The 26397-nt window shown below is 39.8% G+C and overlaps 1 protein-coding gene and 1 long non-coding RNA gene across 5 annotated transcripts in view; both read right to left on the bottom strand.

The window, feature by feature from the left end:
- Nucleotides 1-378: 378 nt before the first annotated feature.
- LOC126981906 (uncharacterized) lies at nt 379-2259 on the bottom strand. The gene is made up of 2 exons (XR_007734282.1): nt 1826-2259; nt 379-1794 (listed from the first exon to the last, which is right to left on the bottom strand). It is a non-coding gene; the product is annotated as an uncharacterized LOC126981906 (long non-coding RNA).
- Nucleotides 2260-2803: 544 nt separating this feature from the next.
- Nucleotides 2804-26397, bottom strand: part of LOC126981902 (rhotekin-like) — a 95312-nt gene continuing 71718 nt past the window's right edge. For 2 of the 4 annotated variants that reach the window (XM_050833549.1, XM_050833548.1), the window contains 9 exons: nt 13399-13646; nt 12708-12806; nt 11680-11790; nt 9028-9207; nt 8785-8879; nt 8280-8386; nt 5827-5946; nt 4857-5127; nt 2804-4217 (listed from right to left, as the gene is read on the bottom strand). In XM_050833549.1, coding sequence (XP_050689506.1) covers nt 4024-4217; nt 4857-5127; nt 5827-5946; nt 8280-8386; nt 8785-8879; nt 9028-9207; nt 11680-11790; nt 12708-12806; nt 13399-13646 — 1425 coding nt within the window. In that variant the 3' untranslated portion in view covers nt 2804-4023. Of the gene's footprint in view, nt 4218-4856; nt 5128-5826; nt 5947-8279; nt 8387-8784; nt 8880-9027; nt 9208-11679; nt 11791-12707; nt 12807-13398; nt 13647-18034; nt 18589-18788; nt 18818-26397 lie in introns of those variants that run through there. The other 2 variants (XM_050833552.1, XM_050833551.1) reach the window with 2 other exon arrangements.

Raw genomic sequence — 26397 nt, forward strand, 5'->3', positions numbered from 1 at the left:
TACTGTAAAAAAAAAAAGGAGGGGAGGGACATTGTAGGTTTCCATTACATAAACAGCAATGTGGGGTTTCCTTTACGTATAAACAAATTAGGTTTCTCTCTTATATACCTGCAACAATAAACTATCAATCAATCAATCAATCATATATAAGCAGCATAGATACATATAGGTTGTTGGTTTGAAATTGCTCCCTCAGGATTTTTGTTTGTTTTACGACTGACGACAATATTTTCAGTCACTTAAGAGCAATTAAAAGAAAACAAAGTAAAATCTGAAATATACAACAAATTAATTCCTGATAAAAGTACCCTGAAAAATCTCTCTCTCTCTCTCTCTCTCTCTCTCTCTCTCTATGGTAAAGAAACAAATACATTTCCAAATCGTAGAAACTTTTATTAATTTTCATTTTTCTTATTCCTTCCTTCCTTCCTTCTTCCTCTTCCTTGCCAAACCAAAATTATGTGGGAATGGAATGAGAAAGATAGATACATAAATAATAATAATAATAATGGGAATAAACATCACAAAATATTAACCCATAAACAAACACTGTGAACAAAAAAGGGCCATAAAAATAAACTTGTAAATAATAATAATAATAATAATAATAATAATAAAAATAATGTTCCCAGACACCATATTCTATCTAGTACATGGGACGGGATAAATTCTGCCTGGCCCAACCTATGCAGTGATACAATCTGACCCTCAATGAAAGATGTGCATAGAAGAGTTTGGTAAAGAACAGCAAGGTAAGGTAAGGTTGTCAGGGGCGTCCACAGGAATTTTACAAGGGGGAGCAGAGCCAATATATGCTCTCGGCTCTATACATATAAACATCATACTTAATTTTTTCCTCTCTTTTCTGAACCGCAACAGAAAAAGAGATCGAAGGGGGAGAACAAGTGAAAAAAAAAAATAATTAGTACAAAGAAAAACTAGTGAAAAAAATAAAGAAAACTGAGTGAGAGAAAACAGGTGAAAAAATAAGAACAAAAAATTATAACAAAGAAATCTAAAGTCGTATTTTTAGACATTTCTGCGCCCAAGTTCACATATTCGACAAGGCTTTTATAGGAGTTTGGGGCATTTCCAAGAGAAGTTTTACGACCCTGATGGTAGTTTAACCCTTCTTCTGTCCCTTGAACCTAAAGAAACTCTCATTAGAACCCGTCTGACCCCCATTTTGACCTTAAGAACTGGCTGATGTGAGGAGCGAGTGTTCAGATACCAACCCAAAGTGTACTCCTGGTGTTTATAAAAATATTAAATTCTGCGGTAACTTAAAAATGTGTGAATGGGAATGTGACAAGATTTCCGAAGAGGGCAACTGTTCCCCCGTGCCGCCCCTCTCTAGATGCCCATGAAGGTAATAGTGTAGAGTTTGGCAAGGCAAGATTACTAATAGGGATGTTTTGGTGACTGTGATAAACCATAATGAGTGCGTGACAGAGCTATCCGTGAGTGGCTGGCTGGCTGGCGGGTGATCCTTGTAATAATAAGTGTTTGATGCAGTGCTGAGGGAAGACATAATGGGGGAATCTCTCATGGCTGCCTTGCTTATGTGGTTATATTTCTCTCTCTCTCTCTCTCTTATACGTCATCTTTCTCTCATTTTTCCTTCCAGTCTTATTTTCTTTCTTTTTTTCTCGTTCTTTCATTTCAATATTACCTTTCGCCCTAGTCTCTCTCTCTCTCTTATACGTCATATTTCTCTCACTTTTCCTTCCAGTCTTATTTTCTTTCTTTTTTTCTTGTTATTTCATTTCAATCACTTTTTGTTCTAGTCTCTCTCTCTCTCTCATACACACACAAAAAATTAAACCTCTCTCTCTCTCTCTCATACACACACAAAAAATGAAACCCACACACACATACACACTAGCAAAACTTATCCAGCTTCCTTTCTACAATTTTCTGCCCATTTTACCTCCTCCTCCTTACTCCTTCACTTTCCTATACTTAAGTACAGACTGAATGTTAAAGAGGGTGAGGGAGAGGAAGATGTGAGGGAAAGAATTGACAAGGAACAACTGACTGACAAAGTGGGAAAATAATAATAATAATAATAATAATAATAATAATAATAATAATAATAATAATAATAAAACTGACTGACGAGGGGAAACTTGAAAGGATGGGAAAAAAAAGGCTTGAGAGGAAATTTAGTGGAGAAAAAATGACAAAAAAGTGAAAAAAAGAAAAACAGGCTGACCAAGGAATACGAAAGTGAAAAGGAGGACTCAAAAAAGGTGACAAAAAGAGTAACAGTAATATGACACAATCTCAGCCTTAACTTACTGTCTCAAAATTATAATATCTCGAGAACATGGAAGGAAAACACACAAACAAACATTCTTTCTCTCTCTCTCTCTCTCTCTCTCTCTCTCTCTCTCTCTCTCTCTCTCTCTCTCAGCAGCCAGGAGTATCTGTTTCATATATATTTAAGACAGGGTGACAGAAGACATGTACCTGTATACATTATTTGAGGAGGAGGAGAAAGGAGGAAAATAAAGTAGAGTGAAGTCCAATAAAGTAATGGATATATAATTTAAGAAGACAAGGAAAGAGAAGAGAAGAGAGGATAGGATAACTGAGAGGAGAAGAGGAGAGTAGAATGAAATATAGCAAAGTAAAAGATTGAAGACAAGAAGAAAAGGAAGAGAGGATAAAGAGGATGAGATGAAACAACAAAGCAAAAGAACAAGTTTATGGACCAAAAGGACATTATAGAAAAGTGAAAAGAAAGAAAACAGATAATGGATTTTTTTTTTTAATCACTCATGTTTCCTGTTTTTCCTCCTCCTCCTCCTCTTCCTCTTCTTTTTCCTCCTCCTCTTTCTCTTTTTCCCCACCACCCATAAACCCACAAATCTTTCAACACAAAACCAACATAGAAACACAACACAAGAAAAACAACTCAACACGGAACTATATCAATACACGAGACACAAGGAAATGATGAAGAAAGACGAAAATAATGTAAAAAAAGTACATAAATAAACAAGAGGTATTCATAAACTTATAAATTCCCTTCACAAACTTTTCGATCATTATTATTATTTTTTTTACTTTTTGAATGATGAAAAGAATTAAAAACAAGTGGTATTCAAAACCTTATCAAATTCTCTTTAACAAACTCTTGGATTCTTTTGCCTCTTGATCCTCTTTATCTCTTCTTTAAACTACTCTTAAGTCTATCATCATTTCCTCTTTGCTTCATCTATTGCATCTTCTTATCTCTTAACTTCCTTCCTTATCTGCTAATCTCTCCTTTTAAACTCTTACTTTTCTTCTTGTTATCAATTTGGCTCACAAGAAAACAATGCTAATTTCTACTTCATTTCTACACTAATTATTCAGGACTTTCTTTCACATCTTTCGTCACATACATTTACAAATTTTTTTTTTACTCTTGGTCCCTTTAAATATTTTTGTGTTAATATAATTTTTTAGAAAACTATCTCCTAAAATGCTATATGAACTTTTTTTTTATATCTTACACTCACAGGCTTCTCTCTCTTGTGCACTCTCCTTATTTCTGAATGAATACATCTTGTCTAATTTAATCTCTCATTCTATGTGTATATAGTAAACAATTATTTTTTGCTTTCTTACCCTCCTTCTCTCTCTTTTGATTTCATTCATGCTTCGTTCTTTCTCTCCTTTTTATAAACGTTTATCTTTCAAACTTGTCTCTACATACATAATATCAGCTGCCCACAAACACACACACACACACACAAATATCCAGTCTCTCTATCTATCTTTACATATACATATTAATCATTTCTTCTATCCATATACAGACATACACACTCATACACACACACACTTCATCGTAAATACTGTAATACAACTTTTTCTTCCCTACAAACACACGCACACACATACTTACACATTCAAACTTCATCTTAAACTCTGGTATACACACTTTCCTCCCAACACACACACACTTACACACTCTTACTCTACCCCTACACCCCTACGTTCCTCCCTACCCACTACAGTTATGCCTCCAGACTAACTCTTACTCTTAAAGAAGGGCATGTTACACCGCACAGAGCCCCACCGCCGGAAGGAGCCGCGGGAGGAGAGGGTGAGGGTCCTGGGGCGGGGCGGCAGGGCGGAGGAGGCTGGTGTGCAATACGAGCCCACGAACCCGGATGAGGTGTAGATGTCGTCCAGGGAAGATTTGTCTGAGACTGGGGAGCCGTCTGTGGGTGGGGGGAGGATGAAGGGGTAGGGGGTTAAGGACATGAAATAAAGCACAACACACATAAAATAAATGGAAAACTTACATCCTTATTTATGTCTACTGAAACAACCTGTAATTTTCAACCTCTCAACCTGTAGACACGTTCACCCACCCTCATGCAACCCTAATCTTCACACACAGATAATAGACTAAACTAAGCTAACACCTCTATTAACATCTCTGCCCCACTCCTTATTCTTTTTGATTACCAGAAGCAGCTTAAAAGACCCACTAAGCTCTTGTAAATGGATGGTTTGAGTGGGCAAAAGAGAGGGTCAATTTCAGTTGGAGAGGTGTCTAAACTTCAACCCTTTGACAAATCCCACACCAACACCCAGTACAGGTCTCAGGGCCGTATTATGACACTTTTGCTTCTCACCTCAACTATTTAAAAAGGTCAAAAAGAGGGTCCATCAGCTTCTATTGAGTGTTTCTTTAGGTTCACGGTACAGAAGAAAGGTCACACTACCACCAGGGTCATAAAACTACTCCTGGAAGTACCCCAAACTCTTAGGAAAGCCTCGTCAAATTGGTGAATGTAGGTGACGGAAAGTTTAAAAATACAGCCCTCAGTCCCACCCCCTACCCTAGGCCTCACCTCTGAGCGGTGTCTCCTCATAGAGCGAGGCGAACCTGCTGCGTCGCGGTGGGAGGAGGAAGCTGTGTCGGGCGGGCTGGGGGGTGAGGATCTCCATGTCACCCTCCGCCGCCGCCCCCCAGAGTCGATGGTCGGTGACGTGCTGCCGCAGACACGCCGCCCACCCCTTAGCCTCGTCGCCGCTCTCCAGGGTCAGCGTGAGGCTTCCCCGCGCGTACCCGCTGGAGTTGGTGATGGTCAGCTGTGGCCCGTCCTGGCTGATCTCTGTATGCTGTGAAAGGACGGCGGAGTATGATAGGTTAGTTTTTTTGTTCTATAAGGCAAAGGAGTGTAGTTTAATATGTTGTGTGTGTCATTGGAGTAGCAAAAGGGTGGAATGGATAAACTTGAACTTGGGTTACACTGATTTTTTTTACTTTATCTGACAAGAGAAAGAGCAAATAATATAACCAGAGGAGCAAAGTAACACAAGAACACTAGTAACATAGACAGAGAGTAAGAAAAACACAAGGTAACACAAAACCAATAATAAAGATTGAGATATATGTATGTAATAATAATATGAAGAGGAAATTAACAAATATAACAAGAAGAGCAAATTAACAGAAGAACACTAGTAACATAGACAGAGAGGGAGAGAAACACAAGGTAACACAAAACCAATAATAAAGATAGAGATATATGTATATAATTAATAATATGGAGCAAATTAACAGAGAAAAACACAATCAATAGACAAAAAATGTGTAATAATTAAAGAAAGTGAGAGAAAAAAACACTATCGAGAGAAAAAGAGAGAAAGTAGGCATATAAATGGAAGAGAGAGAGAGAGAGAGAGAGAGAGAGAGAGTTATAATTACGGAAGGAAAAGTGAAGGAAAGAGAGAGAAGTACAGAATGAATGAGAGAAAGAGAGAGAAGGGGGGGAGAGGGGGGACACACACCACCCAACACACCACAGCCACACTCACCCTATCCACAGTGAGGGAGCGAGGGTGGTGGAGGGACAGCTGCGCCTCCTCCTTAGTGGGCCACACCTCCACCTGCCAGCCCTGCACACGGCACCACCACTGAGGCTGCTGGGACTCCTCCTGAAGGGGAAGGGACAGGTCAAGGGGGAGGAAGGAATGCTTAGGTGTGTAGTGTATCATTCTCAAGGGTGTGATGGATATGCCTGTATTGTATTAACCCAGTAGCAGCGGGAATCATGTTTCTTAATGGTCCCTCTAAGCGAGAAAAATGAGAAAAATCACCCCTCACACAAACCATTTCATAATATATATCAAAGCATTTGTGATCAGATTATGTATCATCTATTTTGGGGGTTTATATCGTGGCATGAATTTGGCCCGTCGCTGCTACACGGTAAAGTCACAAACTTGGCCCGTCGCTGCTACCGGGTTAAGATGTGTTAATGCTTATTTATTTATGCTGATTAATCTATTTAGTGTATAACTGCCTATTCCGATGTATGAAAAATTAATATGAAAGAGCTTAGCATGTCAGATAATAAGTCTCATTACCAAGGAAGCGTACATGAGTTTACTGCGTACATAAATATAAAAGTGACTGTTTAGATTCTAGTTAAGTATGATTAAGGGTCTTCACACACTTGACAAGCTGCATATTCATGGTATAAATCAACAGAGAAAGACCTCACTGATATATAAATAGTCTCATTAGTAAGGAAGCATATACAAATTTAGCATCAACAAAGAAAGACCTCACTGATATAAAGAAAGACCTCACTGATATATAAATAGTCTCATTAGTAAGGAAGCATATACAAATTTACCATCAACAAAGAAAGACCTCACTGATATATAAAAAGTCTCATTAATAGGGAAGCATATACAAATTTACCATCAACAAAGAAAGACCTCACTGATATATAAAAAGTCTCATTAGTAAGGAAGCATATACAAATTTACCAAGTACACAAACATAGCGACCACATCCCTTTCTTTACTAACGTCATCTGCCGCGGCGAGAAACCTCAACGAAACGAAAGCGAGTAAATCTATTCATAACAACAGAATGAAAGATGGACAAAAGTGGACACAGGAAGAGGCCACGTATGACAGAGCGAGATAAGATATACATATGAGTGTGGGGGGAGAGAGAAAGAGGGGTATTAGGGGGGAAAGAGGGGACGAGAGATACAGATACGAGTGGGGGGGGGGGGGGGAGAGAGAGGAAGAGGGGTGCTAGGGGGGGGGAGGGAGGTGTTGGGGTGAGTCAGAGGGGAGGGGAAGGAGGTGTAAGGGGGGAGGTGGAGGGCATTCAAAGGGTTGTGGGTAATTTTTATCACCTGAGCCGGTGCATGACATCCTGCCTTGCCCAATCGAGAGAGAGAGAGAGAGAGAGAGAGAGAGAGAGAGAGAGAGAGAGAGAGAGAGAGAGAGAGAGAGAGAGAGAAATAATACACTAAAACCAGGAAGAGAGAAAAAAACTGGAATAGAAAGAGAAATTGAGGAATCTGAGAAGCAGGAATACAGGGAAAGAGAAGAAACAGAAGACAAACCAAACTTTATATGAATTTAATGTGGCGTTTGAATGATGAGTCACACGGAAAACGGAACCCCAGAAACGTATCTCACTTCCTGTATATTAACGCCGGGTAAACACACACACTCACGGATTGGAGAAATTGGACAGGTACGTGACAGGTATGTGACAGAAGTGTAACAAGAGGCAATGGTAAGAAATTGAAGAAGAGCGACTGTAGGAGAGACATCAAGAAATACAGTTTTCCATACAGAAGCATAACAACAAGGAATGGACTTGACAAGGAGACTGTGTGTGCAAAAACGATTCATGAATTTAAAGCCAAACTGGATAATAAGCGTTTTGGAGACGGGACAGCACGAGCCAAGTACAGCTCTTTTCCTGTATTTCACAACAAGGTAAATACAACTAGGTAAATACACACAAGAAGCAAGCGGACTTTTAGATGAAGAAACAGGAAAAAGAGAAACGTGAGGAGTGAGACAGACAAATTATGACAATGAAACCAAGACAGGAAAATAGAGAAAACACATATGCACACACGAATACTAAGAAACTGATGAAACAAAGATGATGAAAACAGGAAAAAAGGAAAGAATATGATGAGTGAGAGACAGAAACAGAGATACAAAAATGCAAATACTGAGAAAAAAGTGAAACAAAGATGATGAAAGGAGGAAGAAAAGGAAAAAATGAGGAGAGTGAGAGACAGAGAGATAGCAAGTGAGACAAAAACATGAATCTGTCCTCCTCTTTACCACCTCACCATCAAGAACCAGACACACAAACACACACACACACACACACACACACACAAAAAAAAAAAAAAAAAAAAAAAAAAAAAAAAAATATAACCAACAACAACAAACAACAAAATAAGATGTATAAGCAGTTGTGTTATCTTTCTATCCCTTACCTTGACTGCTGCGAGGCCTGATATGCGCTCTTGTGTGGCACAGTCTGGCTGGGCGGCAAGGCGACAGCAGAAGTGGCCGAAGAGAGGGAGCTGACTGGCCTGGTTCTCTGAGGAAGGGAGGAGAGGTGGGTGAGTGATTGAGAAGTTAAGTTGAGGGAGAAAGCATGCTAATGGTTTCTCTTTCTCTCCTTGCTTTAACTTGTTTAATTGATTGTATGCCCTCTGTTTCCTATATATTCTTCCCTCTTTTTCTTCTTTACTTCCTTACCTACTTGTTAACATTGTCTTAATCTTCATTGTCATTCATCCTTCCATTCCTTGTCATGTATTCTTTCCTCCTCCTATTTTTCTCCCCATTCTTGTCTAAGCTTCTCCCCTTTCATCTTTCCTCTGCCCATCCCAATCTTCTTCCCCTCTCTGTCCATCTCTATCAATATTTTTTTCTCTCCCTTTCTTTCCCCCTTCTGTGCGTCCCTATGAACATCTGCAGCAGCCCTCCACGTACCAACATTCTCCATGGTGAGGTCGAAGGTGGCAGTGTTGTTGGACACACTCTCCAGGGTCAGCGTGGAGGTCGCGACAAGGTCAAACTTGGGGCCCCTGGGGGAAGAGTGGAAGATGGGGATGAGAATAATGCAAAAAATACGATGAAGAAAACTTGAAACTCAATAGCCTTAAGAAAATACATATATAAAAAGATACATAAGTAAATAAAATAAAACAACACATCTTCTATCCAGCTACTCACATCTCCCCCGAGGCCAGCTCATCCCTCAGCGTGGCGGCGAGCTTCCTGCCGACGGTGCGGGAGATGGAGGAGTGGAGGGAGCGTTTGAGCTTGCGGGGCGTGCTGGCCATGCTCAGGTCATTCTGCAGGACATGGCTGTACACCTCCAGCCGACACTCAAAGTCATGCTGAATGTTATTGCTGCAGAAGGAGGAGGAGGAGGGGGTGATTAGTAGGGGTGAGTATGGGGGAGATTGAAGGGAAGGGGAGGGTGGCAGTGAGTTTGGTTATGTTGGAAAGGAAGGGGATGTGTAAAGGATATGGGAAAGGAAGAGTGTATGGGTGAAGAGGAATGGGGAGGGAAATGGGGTTAGTTTAGGTTGTATAGGAGGAGGTGGGGGTGAGTATGGGTATTGTAGGAAGGGAAAGGGGGTGTATGGGTTATGTGAGAGGGAAGGGAAAGGCAAGTGAATATAGGTTAAATGGAAGGGGAAAGAAAGGGAAAGGGGAAGAGTTTAGGTTAAATGGGAGAGGAGAAAGGAGTGACATAGGAAAAGAGGGATGAGTATGGATGAAGTGGGAAGGATAGCAGGGTGAGTATGGGTGACAGGGAAAGTGGAAGGGGTGTATGGGTGACAAGGAAGGGAAGGGGTGCCGAGTTTGTTATGTGGGAACAGGGAAAGGGGGTTAAAAGAGGGGGTGAGTATGGGTGACATGACAAGGGGAAGGGGTGTTTGGGTTATATGGGATGGGACAGGAGTTAGTAAGGGTGGCAGGAAAGGAAGGGGGGAGAGGAGGGGCAACATGGGAAGGGTAAGGGGTATATGGGGGTTACGTGGGAGGAGGAGGAGGAGGAGGAGGAGGTGAATATAGGTTGTGTGGGAGGGGTTGGTTGTGGGTGTAAGTAAGTGTTTTTTTTTTGTGTGTGTGGCTTGGTAAAGGTTAAATGGAGTGGTTCTCTGTGTGTGTGTGTGTGTGTGTGTGTGTGTGTGTGTGTGTGTGTATTTATCTTTTATGTAGAATTGTTTTGCAGTCACTTATTTCAATGCTATATAAAGTAAGACAAACGCTATATATTTTTTTCATTTATATACAAACAATTCGAAGGTTGAAAGTTTGAGGGGCCAATGTTGAAAAGATGTCTATTTTGAGATAAGCCCACCGCTGACCTGCACACATCATTTTTTATTTTTTACAGTGAAGGAAACAGCTCAACGGCATAAAAGAAAAAGCAATAACAAAAAAAAACCTGCAATCTATTTCTATCAATCCTATATGGGTCAATTGTTTTCTGCACACTCTAGTTCTTGTCCTGGAAACATCTTTTTATTTTTTACAGTGAAGGAAACAGCTCAACGGCATAAAAAATAAGAAAACAATAATAAAAAAAGCCCGCAATCTATTTCTATCAATCCTATACGGGCCAATTGTTTTCTGCATGCTCTAGTTCTTGTCCTGGAAACATTTTATTTTTTACAGTGAAGGAAACAGCTCAACGGCATAAAAAATAAGAAAACAATAATAAAAAAAAGCCCGCAATCTATTTCTATCATTCATAAAAGGGTCAACTGTTTTCTGCACACTCTAGTTCTTGTCCTGGAAACATCATTTTATATTTTTTACAGTAAAGGAAACAGCTCAACGGCTTAAAAAAAAAGAAAACAATGAAAAAAAGCCTGCAATCTATTTCTATCAATCATAAAAGGGTCAACTGTTTTCTGCATGCTCTAGTTCTCATCCCTTCCCCTCCCTCCTAACACAGCTCGGAACACCCCCCCTCACAAACACACCACGGTCACATCACACCAAACTGGACATGTCTATTTCTATCAAAGCTGTAAAGGTCAATGCTGTCTGTATGCTCCAGTTCTCGTCCCTGGCCCTCCCTCCTAACACAGCTCGGAACACACCACCTCACCAACACACCACGGTCACAACACACTGAACTGGACATGTCTATTTCCATCAAAGCTGTAAAGGTTAATGTTGTCTGTAAGCTTTAGTTCTTGTCCCTTCCCTCCCTCCCCCAGCCTGAGACACACCACTTCGACCCTGACGCCCACAACACAATGATGTCGTTGAGTATAAAGAGCAATCAACTTTCCCTCTCTCTCTCTCTCTTTTATTTCTCTCTCTCTTCCAACCCATGTTCCTTCTATCTCTTGGTCTTTTCCTTTCCCTTCTCCATAACCTAACCCATCCATAACACACCAAAGCACCTCAATCCAGACACTCACAACACAATGATGTCGTCGTATCTACAGAGCAATCAGCCTTCCCTCTCTCTCTCTTTTTTCATTTCTCTCTCCTTTCCAACCCAGCTTCCTTCTCTCTCTCATTCTTTCCCAACCAAACCCTTAACACTCCATCTCCACCAACACCCACAGCACAATGATGTCGAAGATACTGAGCAATCAACTGTACTTCTCCCTTTCTGTCTTCATTTCTCCTGCTTTCTACTCTCTCTCGTCCTCTCCTTTCCCTTCCTCTCAACCCAGCCTGAGACACACCACCTCTGCCCAATACTCACAACATAATGATGTCATATATACAGAGCAATCAACCTTCCTTCTCTCTCTCCTTTCCAACCCAGCTATCGTCTCTCTCTTGTCCTCTACTTTCCCTTCCTCTCAACCCAGCCCGGAACACACCACCTCACCACCAAATACTCACAACACAATGATGTCGTCGAAGCAGATGTCCGTCATGGAGCGGTCCACCGGGTTCACCATCACCGTGTCGTAGATCTCCGTGCCGATCTTCAGGAGGACGAAAACCGCGAACCTGTTGTATAGGGGTGAGGAAAACGTTAGTGAGGGCTCGGTGGCACGGGGTGAGAGGTTATGGAGGGCTTGGTGGTATAAGAATGAAGGAGGGGTTAGTGAGGGGCATGGTGGTATTGTGAAAGAGGGTTAGTAAGGGGGTTCCTGGTTGTTAATGGGTGTAGGGGTATAAGAATGTTAATAAATTGTGTTCATGTGTATGTGTACGGGGATGCTAACAAGAAGAAAATGGGGGAAAAAAGTGAGGAATGAGAAAATATCAGAGAGAAGGGAAAAGGAAGATTAGAAGAATGTGTAAGAATGTTTAACCCAGTAGCTGCGGGGATCATGTTTCTTAAGGGTCCCTCTAAGCGAGAATATTGAGGAAAAATCATCACTCACGCAAACCATTTCGTAATATATATCAACTCATTTGTGATCAGTTTATGCATCATCTATTTTTGGGGGGTTTATATCATAGCAAAATTTGGCCCGTCGCTGGTACATGGTAAAGCCACAAATTTGGCCCATCGCTGGTACATGGTAAAGCCACAAATTTGGCCCATCGCTGGTACACGGTAAAGCCACAAATTTGGCCCATCGCTGGTACACGGTAAAGCCACAAATTTGGCCCATCGCTGGTACATGGTAAAGCCACAAATTTGGCCCGTCACTGGTACATGGTAAAGCCACAAATTTGGCCCGTCACTCCTATGAGGTGAATTTGATAAAGAGAATAATAATAATAAAAAAAAAATATGTGAGGGAAAAGAACATACAAATCTAGCATCAAGCACAATTAAATAACAGTAAAATTATAAACATGAAATAAATAAGCAGGAATACAAACAATAAAGACAGAATATGACAAGTAAAACCCATGACATAAATATATAGTACATTCAAAACACAAATGCCTCCCCCTTGATAGACTCTCACCTGCGATAGTCTCCTCTGTTCTTGAAGTGATCGCTGTCCTTCCAGATGAGGGGCATGCGCAGGTCCGACAGGCACACCCGCGCTAGGGACGGCTGGCACCTGTGTGTGGGGGGTATAGGTGATGAGTGTGGCAGGGTGGAGAGTGGATGGGAAGAGTTGGCGAGTCGAACTGATAAATACTAAAATAATAATAATGATAAAATAATAAAATAAAAAATAAATAAAATATAGAAGAATAGAGTGAAGGAAAGACAAATTAAAACAAGAACTGGTAGAGAAGGGAAGAAACCTGCCAGAAAAAAAAGAGAAAAAAAAGAGAAAAAAAAGAATGTTGGAGAATGGAAAAAAGAGGCTGGACTGAGGAAACAAAAATCAAACTGGGCAAAAAGGAAGAAAAAAAATTATATAGAAAAAAAATGATGGAAAACTGGAAAAGTAAAACAAAAGAAAGAAACTGAGGGAGCAGAAAAACAAAACAAAACAAAACTAATGGAAAAGAAATAGAGAAAAAAATAAAACTGAAGGAAAAGAAAATAAATAAATAACAGAGAAAACCAGAGTAAAACTAACTGAGGAGAAAATGCTGGTAAAAAAAAGGAATAAATAAATAAATAAATAAATAACTGGCATAGAAAAGAACAAATATAACCCAAATCTAACCTAACAACCAATCCAACCCCATATCACATACCCGCTGTCAATGCCCCGCCCCGCCGCCGAGGTCCTGCGCCTCTGTAGCTCCGCCATGTAGGCCGTCATACGCTCATTGGAGGTCAGGAGGTTCTTGGCTGCCTCGAGGGTGTGCGGTAGGTTGGTGGCACTCCCGCCCCCTCCGCGACCCGCCGTGCCCCCATGTCCCCCCCCGCAGGCCGCCAGCAGCTTGGTCGTACCCTCTCGCATTTTGATTTCCAGCGCGATTCTCTGCTCCAAGTCATATTCCTGGGGAGGGAGAGAGAGAAGAGGTGTGTGAGATTGTGGGGTGAGGGAAGTTAGTGAAAGGGAATGGTGTAAGAGAGGAAGAGATAGTGAGGGACTGGGGAAGGGAAATGAGAGGGGCAGAGAACAAGGGGAATGAGAGGAAGAAAAATGGAAGGGAGAGAGAGGAGAGGGACTGATGATACGGAATGGTTTATGAGAGGGAGAGAGAGGAGAGGGAGAGGCTTATGGGAGGGAGAGAATGAGGAGGTTTATGAGAGGAAGAGAAAGGAAAGGGAGAGGTTAGTGAGAGGGAATGGTTAATAACGGGGAGAGAGAGAGAGAGAGAGAGAGAGAGAGAGAGAGAGAGAGAGAGAGAGAGAGAGAGAGACTGATGGAAAAGAAAAACAAGAGAAAGTATTATGCAACAGGAAAAGAAAATTGATCATGAAATATTAAGTGTTACAAAACAAGAAAAATATGAGTGTGAGGAAGGAAAAATTGATAAGTTAATGATAGGGAGAGAACAGAAGAGGTTAAATAGAGATAACATGGGAGATTTAGAGGAAATAACATGGTACAAGTAGGCTATTATGCTCTTAAATGATAGAAGAAAATTAGACATATTCAAGATAGGAAATGGATAAAACAAGATAGACCTTAAATTAATGAGAGAAAAACTACCATTATTAACAACCAAAAAGGTCTTAATTGATATCACCTGTAATTAAGAGAGATAGACATAAACAAATACAGATCATATGTTTTTGTTGTTATTTTGATATTAGTGTAATTTCGACTTCGTTTCGTCATACTACTAAGAGATAGATATACAGATAAAGACAGGCAAAGATATAGATTGAAAAAAAAAATACAGATAGATAAAGTAGAAAGTAGATCGAAATTTAGACATGACGTGAGAAAAAAATGACATAAATAGATAGAGAAATATATAGACAAACAAATAGATAAACAGACGAACAGACATAGATGGATAGGGCAGAATTTTTCCCTTTTAATCTCCCTTTTCTTTCCCTTTCATAAATTTAGACAGACCGAAAGAGAGAGCGAGACAAACAGACAGAGAAATATAGACATACAAATATAGAAAAAAAAAAGACATACACACAGACAGATAGGGTAACATTTTCCTCCTTTCTTATTCTACTCCTTCTTTTCCTTCTTTCATCAACTCTCCGAACACCACTTGAATGCTAGACTAGGCTAGGCTATTGGATTCCCCTCTCTCTCTCTCTCTCGTAGTCATCATTGCTTCTGAGAATGTAGAATCAGACGGCTTGACATCCCCCCCTCCACCCCCTCCCACACACACACACGCACACACACACACATCCTTCAGCCGATCCTCTTGTGTGTGTGTGTGTGTGTGTGTTCTGATCCTCTCTTCTAGGTATTACTGTGGCAAGTTTGGGATTCTTTTCAACGTCTTTTATTGTTATTCTTTTGTTTTTTCTCTTCTTTTATTTTTATTTTTTTAGTGTTAGTTAAATGTTGCTGGTTTGTGTTTTTTTTCTTCTTCTTATTTATTCCTTTTAACATTTCGTCTTGTCCTTGAGAGAGAGAGAGAGAGAGAGAGAGAGAGAGAGAGAGAGTGTTAAGACCTTTATACACAAAAGATGGAGAAGAGGAGGAGGGAGAAAAGAAAGAGGAAGAAGTATAAAGAGGAAGAAGAGGAGGAGGAGGTGTGAGAGAGAAAAGGAGGGATGAAAGAGCAGAGGGGAAGAGGCGGAAATGGAATGAGATAAAATGGGGAAGAGGAAGGAGGAGGAGGAAGAAGGGGAGGAGGAGGAGGAGGAAGAAAGGGAGGAGGAGGAGGAGGGAAGGGATGAATCAAGTACACCCAAACCGATAAAGAGAGAGAGAGAGAGAGAGAGAGAGAGAGAGAGAGAGAGAGAGAGAGAGAGAGAGTTTCCTAGCCCTCGTCCATTAATATTCCAAAGGTTACACAAACAGACTGAGAGGGAAGAGTAACAACTGCACACACACACACACACACACACACACACACACACACACGTACACTGACAAGAGGAGAAGAAAGACGAGAAGAAGAGAAAAAAAAAGAAGAGTAATAAATGCACTAACATATACATTGACAGAACAACAGAGAGAGAAGAGGAGAAGAGAAGAGAGAGTAATTAATGGATCCACTAACACTTACACTGATTGAAGAAGAGACAAGGAGAGAAGAGATACTGGAAGAAGAGAGAAAGAAGATAAGAGGGAGAGAGAAGCTGTAGAAGAGGACAGAAGAGATATATAATGGAAGAGAGTAAAGAGAAGAGACAAGGAGAGAAACTGTAAAAGAAAAGAGGAGAAAAGAGAGAAAAAAGAAGAGAAAAACAAGGAAAGGGAGGATATAGAAAGAGGAGGCAAATTAGAATAGGAAAGAGAAGAGTATTAACTGTACTTTTATAACATACACTGACAGATAGAGACTAGAGAGAAAGAGAAAAGAGAATAGAGGTGAGAAAGAAGAGAGAAAAGCAGAGATAGATAGAGAGGCTGAAGATAGACAGAATACGATAGACAATACAATAGAATAAAAGAGAGGAAAGAGAAGGAGGAGGAGAGAGAGAAAAAAAAGAGAAGAGAATATGTAGGAAGAAAAAGAAGGAAAAAGATAACATAGAGAGAGAGAGAGAGAGAGAGAGAGAGAGAGAGAGAGAGAGAGAGAGAGAGAGAGATGCAGCAAGGAATAAAAAAAATAAAGGAGAGATATAGAATTACAAAATATTATGATAGACAGACTAACAAGAGAGAGAGAGAGAGAGAGAGAGAGAGAGAGAGAGAGAGAGAGAGAGAGAGAGAGAGAGAGAGAGAAGAATGGAAGAAGAGATAAATGACAAGAACAGCAAAAGAAAGAGAGGAATAAGATAGAGAGAAAAAAGTGATCAAAGAAAGACGAGAAAGAGGAGAGGTAGAGAAAAAGAGGAAGAGAGAAAAGGGCAGTTAAATAAGATCAGGGGAGAAAGATAGAGGGAGAAAAGTAGAGGAAACAAGGAAAAGAGAAAAAGACAGCTGAAGGAAATGATCAAAGCAGAAGAATAAGGAAAGGGAAAGGCAGAGAACAGGAAAAGGAAGAGAGAAAGGAGTGGAAGCAAAAAGTGGAAGTGGAGGAATGGGAAGTAGAAGAAGAAGAGGAGGAGGAGGAGGAGGTAAAGGAAAGTTGTGTCAGGAATGAGGAAATAAGAATAATTTTAAGGTTATTGCACACCTGACGAACACCTGTGATGGTAATTAGTCCAGGTGTGTGTCTGTGTGTGTGTGTGTGTGTGTGTGTGTGTGTGTGTTACTGCAAAGGAGACAGTTCAAGGGCATAAAAAAAATAAAAATAAAAATAAAAAAGCCCGCTACTCACTGCTCCTAAAAAGAATACAGAGGAGGAGGAGGGGAGAGAGAGAGAGAGAGAGAGAGAGAGAGAGAGAGAGAGAGAGAGAGAGAGAGAGAGAGAGAGAGTGTGTGTGTGAATCAAAACTGTGAACTCCTGATCATGGGTTATCATTTCCCAGCCAGCCAGCCAGACACACACACAGCTGCAGATAAACACACGTATACACTCATAAACATTACATACACACACAACCACCAACGCTCAAGGCTACACCAACCATCACTACTACTACTACTACTACTACTACCATTACTAATATCACCACTCCCATCATCATCATTTCCATTTTTAGATGTTTAATGATTGAGAAGCAAAAAGTGTTCAAAAACAGTTAGGAATAAACAATTTGAAGGTCATCTGAGTTTTGTGTATGTATGTATGTATGTCTCTCTCTCTCTCTCTCTCTCTCTCTCGATCATGACTACATCTTCATGCGGCGGATTAAAGCAGTTACGTACGTTTATTGTGTGTACTGAGAGTAGGTAAGTGGGTAGTAGAAGCAGCAGAAGTAGTAGTAGTAGTAGTAGTAGTAGCAGAAAAAAAAAAGACATGTAAAGTAACATATGAACTATACAGTAATTCAGAAATTGTCAGAGAAAAGGAAAGAAGGGGAAGAGAGGAGGAAAAAAAAGAGAAAAGAGGAGAAAACTGGAAATAAGAAAACTGGACAGAAAAGAGAGCAGGAAAGAGAAAAAAAATGAGAAGAGATGAGAAAGAACAAATCTGAAAATTAACATCAACAACAATAATAATAACAATAAAACCACATGTATCCTTAGTTGTATAATCACACTCTGTACTGCCTGAGGGTTGGGATGGCATGCTCCTCCTTTCTCCTTTGTTGTTTTACTTGCAACAATAAACTATCAATCAATCAACAGGAGACGAGGAACGAAAAGAAGAAAACACACATGAAAAGTAACAACAAAAATAACAATGATAATAATAATAATAACAACAACAACCCTCACCCGCCCTATCACCCACCGCCTCTCACCTTGAAGTTATGAGCCAGCTGACGAATGTAGTATAAATCCAGATCTTGCAGTATCTCAATCTTGCCCGTGTTGGGAGGGGACTCACTGCGCCGCCCCCCCTCAAAACCCATCCCACACGACATACTACTGATTGATGTTTTTTTTATTTCACGTTTATCTGTTTTTCCTTCCTTCTTTGTGTTTTTCCTGTATTTGTAAGTTCACTATTTCGTCATTTTCTTCGTCTAATTTCTCCTTTTTCTCTTGTTTTCCTATTTCCTCGCTAGTTTTTCGTTCTTTCTTTTTTTATCTTCAATTCCTTCCTTCCTTCCTTCCTTGTTTATTTTTTTCTTATTTCCCGCTTATTTATCAAGTTATCGTTCTTTTGTTTTGTTTACTGTTTATTGTTTACGTCTGTTCGTCTTTTTTACGGGTTCACATTACTACATTGTTTCCCTGATAATGTCACTTGTTTATTTCCTCCTTCCATCTTTATTATTCCTTTGTATATTCGTCTATTCTCCCTTTTTCTCTTCCTCTTCCTCTCTTTGGCACTGATATATTGCACTAGAAACTGTTGAATAATAATAATAATAATAATAATAATGTTTGATTCTTCCGTTTCTAAGTAGTATGGAAGAGAGAGAGAGAGAGAGAGAGAGAGAGAGAGAGAGAGAGAGAGAGAGAGAGAGAGAGAGAGAGAGAGAGAGAGAAGGGAGGAAGCGTGGAGAGAACGAGAGAGAGAGAACAAGGAGGGAAAAAAAATAACACTACCTCTCCCTCTCACAACCAAAGCCTTACTGAATGAACCCACGCCGCTTTTGCCCTCTCTACCCCCCCTTCCCCTGTCCCCCAGTACCCCCTGCGACCCCCCTCCCCCATGTACCCCCCAGAGCCCTCCACCTCCCCCCCCTTCCAACACCCGGGAACCCAAGCTCACGAGTAACCAAGTATTGTTTTTATTTCCCTAGTTTAACCCTTATTTCTGGCACTCCTAAGCCTTCATTTATTGTTTTTATCCCATTTTTCATTATTGCCTCAGTCATCCTTTTAATTGTCATGCTTTGGGTGTAAGAGAAAATGGGTTCGTGATTGTTTATGTTCTTCGTTTGGCTTTGATTCTTTTTCTCTCTCTCTTCGCTAACTGGGAACGTTTGGGAGGGAGGGAGGGATGGAGGGAAGGGGAGAGGGAGAGAGGGACAAATAAGGAGGGAAAGGGAGGAAGTGAGGGGAAGAGGGAGAGAGAAGAGAGATGGGCTGGCAAATGACGAGGAAGAGGAGGAGAAGGAGGAGGAAGAAGAAAGGAATGAGAGAGAGAGAGAGAGAGAGAGAGAGAGAGAGAGAGAGAGAGAGAGAGAGAGAGAGAGAGAGAGAGAAGGGTCTACACAATATTTACAAGGAACAAATATCACATGCTTTAGAGAGAGAGAGAGAGAGAGAGAGAGAGAGAGAGAGAGAGAGAGAGAGAGAGAGAGTAGGACAAAAGGTGATATTAAAATGAAAGAACAAGGAGAAAAAAAAAGAAAATACGACAGGAAGGAAAAAAATGAAAGATGACGTAGGAGAGAGAGAGAGAGAGAGAGAGAGAGAGAGAGAGAGAGAGAGAGAGAGAGAGAGAGAGAGAGAGAGAGAGAGAGAAGCACACCCACCATGACCTAAGCTAAAATTATTTCCGGGTCAGACTCCGGCGAGAGAGAGAGAGAGAGAGAGAGAGAGAGAGAGAGAGAGAGAGAGAGAGAGAGAGAGAGAGAGAATTATCCAGTTCAGTGATGCGTTACTTCCCATTCTCTTCCCTTCTTCGAAAAGAGAAAAAAGGGAAGAGGAAGAAGAGATAACCAAATGAGGAAGAAGAAGAAGAAGAAGAAGGAGGAGGAGGAGGAGGAATACAATACAATAAGAACGTGAGAGAAAGAAGAGGAAGAGGTAATTCAAATAAGGAAGAAAGGAAGAAGGAATGGAGCAAAAGTGAGGGAAAAAAGAAGGAAAGGAAAGGAAGTGAATGAATGAAGGAAGGAGGAAAAAGGAAATGAGGAAAAATGTAAAATGCAAACGAGATCAAGGACTTGGAAATAATGTGAAACAGGAAGTAAAAGAAAGAAGGAAGGAAGGAAGGAAAGAAGGAGAGGGGAGAGAAGGAATAGGCAAAGTACAACGAATCAGGGCATATAGAGGGAAAGGAAGGAAGGAGATACAAAGGAAGGAAAAAAGGAGTTAGGACAGAAAGAGGGAAAGAAAGGAACGAAGGAAGGAACGAGGATAGAAGTTGACAGGGAAAGAAGGAACGGAGAGAGGAATAATCAAGAAAGGAAGGAAGAATGAAGGAAATAAAAAAAGATAAGATAAATAAGAAGGAAAGAAATAATAAGTAAAGAAAAGAAAATTAAGAAGAGGAAGGAAGAAAGAGAAATAGAGGAAGGAAGAATGAAGGAAAGAAGAAAAGATATGAGAAATAGGAAGGAAAGAAAAGAAAATTAAGAAGAGGAAGGAAGTAAAAGGGGAAGAAGACGAAAATAATGAAGGAAGGAAGGAAGAAGGAAATAAAGGGGAACAAGGAAGGGAAAAACGGATGTAAGGAAAATAAATTAGGAGGGGGAAAAGTGTGATTAAGGAAGCTATCAGTACACACACACACACACACACACACGTACACACACACACACATACAAAAGGCCTCCCACTGAGTTAGCAGGAAATGTCGCCACCTTGACTCTCTCTCTCTCTCTCTCTCTCTGTGGAAGAAGAATGGGAAGAAGTAGTAAAAGAAAAAAAAAATTAACAGGAAGAAAAAGAGTAAAATGGAGTAAAAAGATAAAAAAAAAAAAAGAATTAGAAGAAAAAGAAGAATATTAGAAGAAATAATGTTAAATATATGAGAGAGAGAGAGAGAGAGAGAGAGAGAGAGAGAGAGAGAGAGAGAGAGAGAGAGAGAGAGCAAGCCTGTTCCCCTACCAGTTATGCATCATGTATATATCCAAGCGAACACACACACACACACACACACACACACACACACACACACACGTAATAGCTTCATGTACACATATATGGAAACTTTTTTGTGTACGTTTTTTTATGTGTATCATGGTCAGTTTCGATCTGTCCTTGCGCACACACACACACACACACACACACACACACACACCTGTAACTCTGAACATGTGTGTGTGTGTGTGTGTGTATGTGTGTGTGTGTGTATGTGTGAGAGAGAGAGAGAGAGAGAGAGAGAGAGAGAGAGAGAGAGAGAGAGAGAGTATGTAGGGAGAGGGAGAGGTGAGAACAGATGTGAAAGAGGAGGAAGTGAAGGAGGAGAGGAGGGGGGAGGGGGGGAGGGAGGGAGGTATAAACAGCTGTGTCAAAAGGGGGGGAATAGAGGGTAAAGGGGGAGAGAGGAGAAGGGGGGAGAGGTGCTAGAGGGAGAGATGAGAGGGGGGAGGAAGGTAACGAGGGTAAGGGGAGGGAGAAGGGAAGGAAGAGAGGAAGAATGAGAGGGAGAGGGGAAGATAAAGAAAAGAAGAAAGAATGAGAAATGCAAAATGAAAAAGAAGAACAGGAAAAAGATAAGATAAGAAGAGGAAAGGAAGAATGAGAGGAAGAGAAGAAGATAAAGAAAAAGAAGAAAGAATGAATGCAAAATGGAAAAGAACAGGTAAAGATAAGGAAGATTAGGAAAAGGAAAGGAAGAATGAAAAGAAGAGAGGAAGATAAAGAAAAGAAGAAAGGAAGAATGAGAGGAAGAGGAAGATAAAGAAAAGAAGAAAGGAAGAATGAGAGGAAGATAAAGAAAAGAAGAAAGGAAGAATGAGAGGAAGAGAGGAAGATAAAGAAAAGAAGAAAGGAAGAATGAGAGGAAGAGAGGAAGATAAAGAAAAGAAGAAAGGAAGAATGAGAGAAAGAGAGGAAGATAAAGAAAAGAAGAAAGAATGAGAGAATGAAAAATGAAAACAAAAACAAAACAGGAAAAAGATGAGAAAAAGCAGAAGGAAGAAAAGAAGGAAGAAGGGGATATAATATGAAAAAGGAATAGGAAAAAAAGATGATTAGAACAAAAGGAAGAAAAAGAAGAAAGGAGGTCTGAAGAAAGGATAAAAAGGAGACGAAGTGAAGAATAAGGAGGAAGAGGAAGAAGAAATACGGAAGATATAGACAAAAGAATATAACCAGATCAATTATAGGGGAATATGGGAGGAGGAGGAGGAGGAAGAGGAGGAGAAGGGGAAGTAGGGGAAGTAGCAGAGGTAAGTAGCCACTCTCCTTGATCTAATTACCAGGTGCACACACACACACACACACACACACACAGGTGGACAGTGGTGAAAAAAAACCCACATTGAGAGAGAGAGAGAGAGAGAGAGAGAGAGAGAGAGAGAGAGAGAGAGAGAGAGAATAGAGGAAATTAAACGTTTTGAATGAACAGGTGTCATGGAGGAGGAGGAGGAGTCGTGTAGGTCAAGGTGAAGGAGAGGATTAAGAGATTGACACCACTAACAACAACAACAACAACAACAACTACTACTACTACTAATACTACTCTCATGACACTACTGCTACATGTTCCCACTACTACTACTACTACTACTACCTCTGCTATCTTTAAGTCAACAAGCATCTACTACTACTACTACTACTACTTCTACTTCTATTCCTAACATGTCTCAACTCCAAGGCTAAACACACACACACACACACACACAAGCTTGGTAATCCTCAGCAATATCTCTCTCTCTCTCTCTTGTCTCGCTTATCTTTTTTCCTTCCTTTTCAAACCTCTTTAACCTTTTATTTCCTTGTGCTTTTGTTTGCTTTTTATTTGCTTCTTCAGTATTATTTCCTGCTATTTGTTTGGTTATCTTTCATTTCTTTTTTCTTTGTTTTTCTTTCTTTCTACGTTTTCTTTTATTTAACATCTTTCTTTTTTATTAACATCTTTCTTTTTCTATCTTTTATTCTACAATATTTTCTTCCTCTAATACTGTTTCTTTTCCTCTTTCTCTTTTTTATTTGAGTTATCCTTCTTTGCCTCCTCCTCTTGTTATCTCCTATGTTCCTCTCTTCTATATACCCAGTGCCTCTCTACTACACACTAACACACAATAAATAATTAAATACTTAAATAAAATAAAAAATAATCATGCAACACAGTACAGCACACACACACACACACACACACACACACACACACACTTCTACCGAGAATAGGAGAGGCGCAACACCTACACACTAACTCCAGCGTGAGAAACTGGCCTTTAAGCTATGACTAACACACACCTGGCCTGCTACTACTGGTACTACTACTACTACTACTACCACCACTACTACTACTACCCTCTACTACAACTACTACTATTACTGCTGCTACTACTACTACTACTACTTTTACTTGTTTATTTTGTTTAGTGGGTTTATTGATATTAATAGAGAAAGTTACACTGAGAGAGAGAGAGAGAGAGAGAGAGAGAGAGAGAGAGAGAGAGAGAGAGAGAGCTTTCGTAATCTAAGTATATGCTTGCAGAGCACACCTACGACCTACACACACACACACACACACACACACACACACACACACACAAAGGTTCATGTACGTTTGTGTGTGTACCAGATTTCCACAGTCACGACAAATGCAAATCGACGTGTACACATAATTACTGCGTGTACGTGTGTGTGTGTGTGTGTGTGTGTGTGTGTGTGTGTGTGTGTGTGTGTTGTTGTGACCGCAAATATTAACCTTAGGCTGTTATGGATATTTAAATAGAGAGAGAGAGAGAGAGAGAGAGAGAGAGAGAGAGAGAGAGAGAGAGAGAGAAAATAGAAGCATCTTTATATCCTTCAAGTGTGTGTGTGTGTGTGTGGTGTACCGGAAACTGAGGGCTGACCTGTGGCCGCTCGCTCACTCTCTCTCTCTCTCTCTCTCTCCAGGTCGGGATGACTCATTGGCCCACTTGCCTGTTGCTCATTTCTCAAGTAAATAATAATAATAATAATAATAATAATAATAATAATAATAATAATAATAATAATAATAGGAGGAGGAAGAAGGAGTTAAGGAGAAGAGAGAAAGGAATTAGAGGAAAGATGGAAAATTTGAACCTAGTAATAATGATGATAATAATAATAATAATAATAATAATAAAAATAACAATAATAATCATAATAATAGGAGGAGGAAGAAGAAGGAGTTAAGGAGAAGAGAGAAAGGAAGGAATTAGAGGAAAGATGGAAAATTCGAACCTAGTAATAATAATAATAATAATAATAATGATAATAGGTAGTAGTAGAAGTTTAGACCAGGATACACACACACACACACACACACACACACTGAAACGTAAAAATAGACAGAGAAATACACACAAAGACTTACATACACACATACAGACAGACACAGATCCTTCTCTTAACTCCCCTCTCTCTCTCTCTCTCTCTCTCTCTCTCCTCTTTAAAAGGTGAATCCGGTTATTAATACAGACACAGGCTGTTCACACACACAGAGACTCATACAAAGCGGCAGAGAGTTCTTAATCTGAATATCAAACGCTTTCTTGTTCTTCTTATTACTACTACTATTACTATTATTATTATTATTATTAGTAGTAGTAGTAACTCGTATACGTGACCGGAAGGGGATTCTGGAAATACATTAGTCATCAAAACAGTCAAAGAAGAAGAAGAGGAAGAAAAAGTAGGAGAAATTGGATAATAATTACATGTATTCGTATTCATAAGGAGGTTAAAAGAAGTTAATAAAACGTTAATTAAATTCACTCCAAGGTAATTACCGAGACGGATTTAATTACAAGAGAAATGAGAAGAAAAATAAAGGAAACACAAGGAGAATGAAACTAAAGGAAGGAAAGGAAACTAAAACTACAGGAAACAAAGGAATGAAACTAGAGGAAGAAAAAAGGAGAAAAAAATGATAAACAAAAGAAAATTGAAACTAAAGGAGAAAATAAAGATGGAAAATAAGGGAATGAAACTAATAAAATAAAGGAAACAAAAGAATAACACTAAATGAGAATGAAAGTAAAGGAAAAGGAGAGAATAAGGGAAGGAAAAGGAGAATGACCAAGGAAAAAAAATACGAAAAAAAAAAAAAAAAGACTGGCTGGGACACGTAGTAATGAGTGAGTTGATGAATTTTAACAGGAGGCTTGGCGGTCATGTTGTGAGTGCCAATGGGATAGACACATTGAAGAAGAGGTTAGATAAGGTCATGGATAGCGAGGTTAGGTTAGGTTAGGTTCACAGGAGCTGCCTTGTATAGACCTACCGGGCTCTTGCAGACTCCTTACGTTCTTAGCAAAGGAAGAATGGTGAAAAGTGAATGATAATGATGGAGAAATAAAAGATGAATGATTATAATAGAGAAAACAAAAGGGTGATTATAGAGGAAAACAAATGAAACGAGATGAAGATATATAATGAGTAACGGAAATAGAGAAAATAAAAGGATGAAAAGAGAAAAAAAAAAAAAAAAACAATTGGGATAGACACATTGAAGAAGAGGTTAGATAAGGTCATGGATAGTGAGGTTAGGTTAGGTTAGGTTCACAGGAGCTGCCTTGTATAGACCTACCGGGCTCTTGCAGACTCCTTACGTTCTTAGCAAAGGAAGAATGGTGAAAAGTGAATGATAATGATGGAGAAATAAAAGATGAATGACTAATAGAGAAAACAAAAGGATGATTATAGAGGAAAACAAATGAAACGAGATGAAGATATATAATGAGTAACGGAAATAGAGAAAATAAAAGGATGAAAAGAGAAAAAGAAAACAATTGAAACGAGATTAAGAAAAAATGAATGACCAAAACAGAAAAAAACGAGGAAAACAAATGAAACGCGATGCAGAAATAAAAATAAACAAATGACCAAAATAAGAGAAAACAAAAGGATGATAATAGAAAAAATTAAAACAAAAACTAAACAAAAGGAATGAAATTAAATATAAACAACAACAAAAGAGAAACGTTCACTTCATAGCTAAGGGCATTTCCGGGCGACGAGAATAATGGCCCTCAGTAACCAGTAACCAGTCTTTTCCTTCTAATTTCCAGAGTAACATGAACAGAACTTTATGACGTCACTTCTTTTCCCAGAATGACCAACGAACGTTTTTTCTTCTTCCCTTCCTCTCTACTTTCCCTCTCTCCTTCCTTCCTTCTTTCTTATCTTCCTCCAAATCCTTCCTTCCTTCCCTTCCTCCCTCTCTCCTTTCTTCTCTTCCTCCTAATCCTTCCTTCCCTTCCTCTCTCCCTCCTAATCCTTCCTTCCTCTCTCCTTTCTTCTCTTCCTCCAAATCCTTCTTTCTATCCCTTCCTCTCTCTCTCTCTCCTTCCTTCCTTCTTTCTTCTCTTCCTCTCTCTCTCCTAACTTCCTTCTCTTA

Source organism: Eriocheir sinensis, chromosome 49 (genome assembly GCF_024679095.1).
Source record: "Eriocheir sinensis breed Jianghai 21 chromosome 49, ASM2467909v1, whole genome shotgun sequence".
NCBI classification, from domain to species: domain Eukaryota; kingdom Metazoa; phylum Arthropoda; class Malacostraca; order Decapoda; family Varunidae; genus Eriocheir; species Eriocheir sinensis.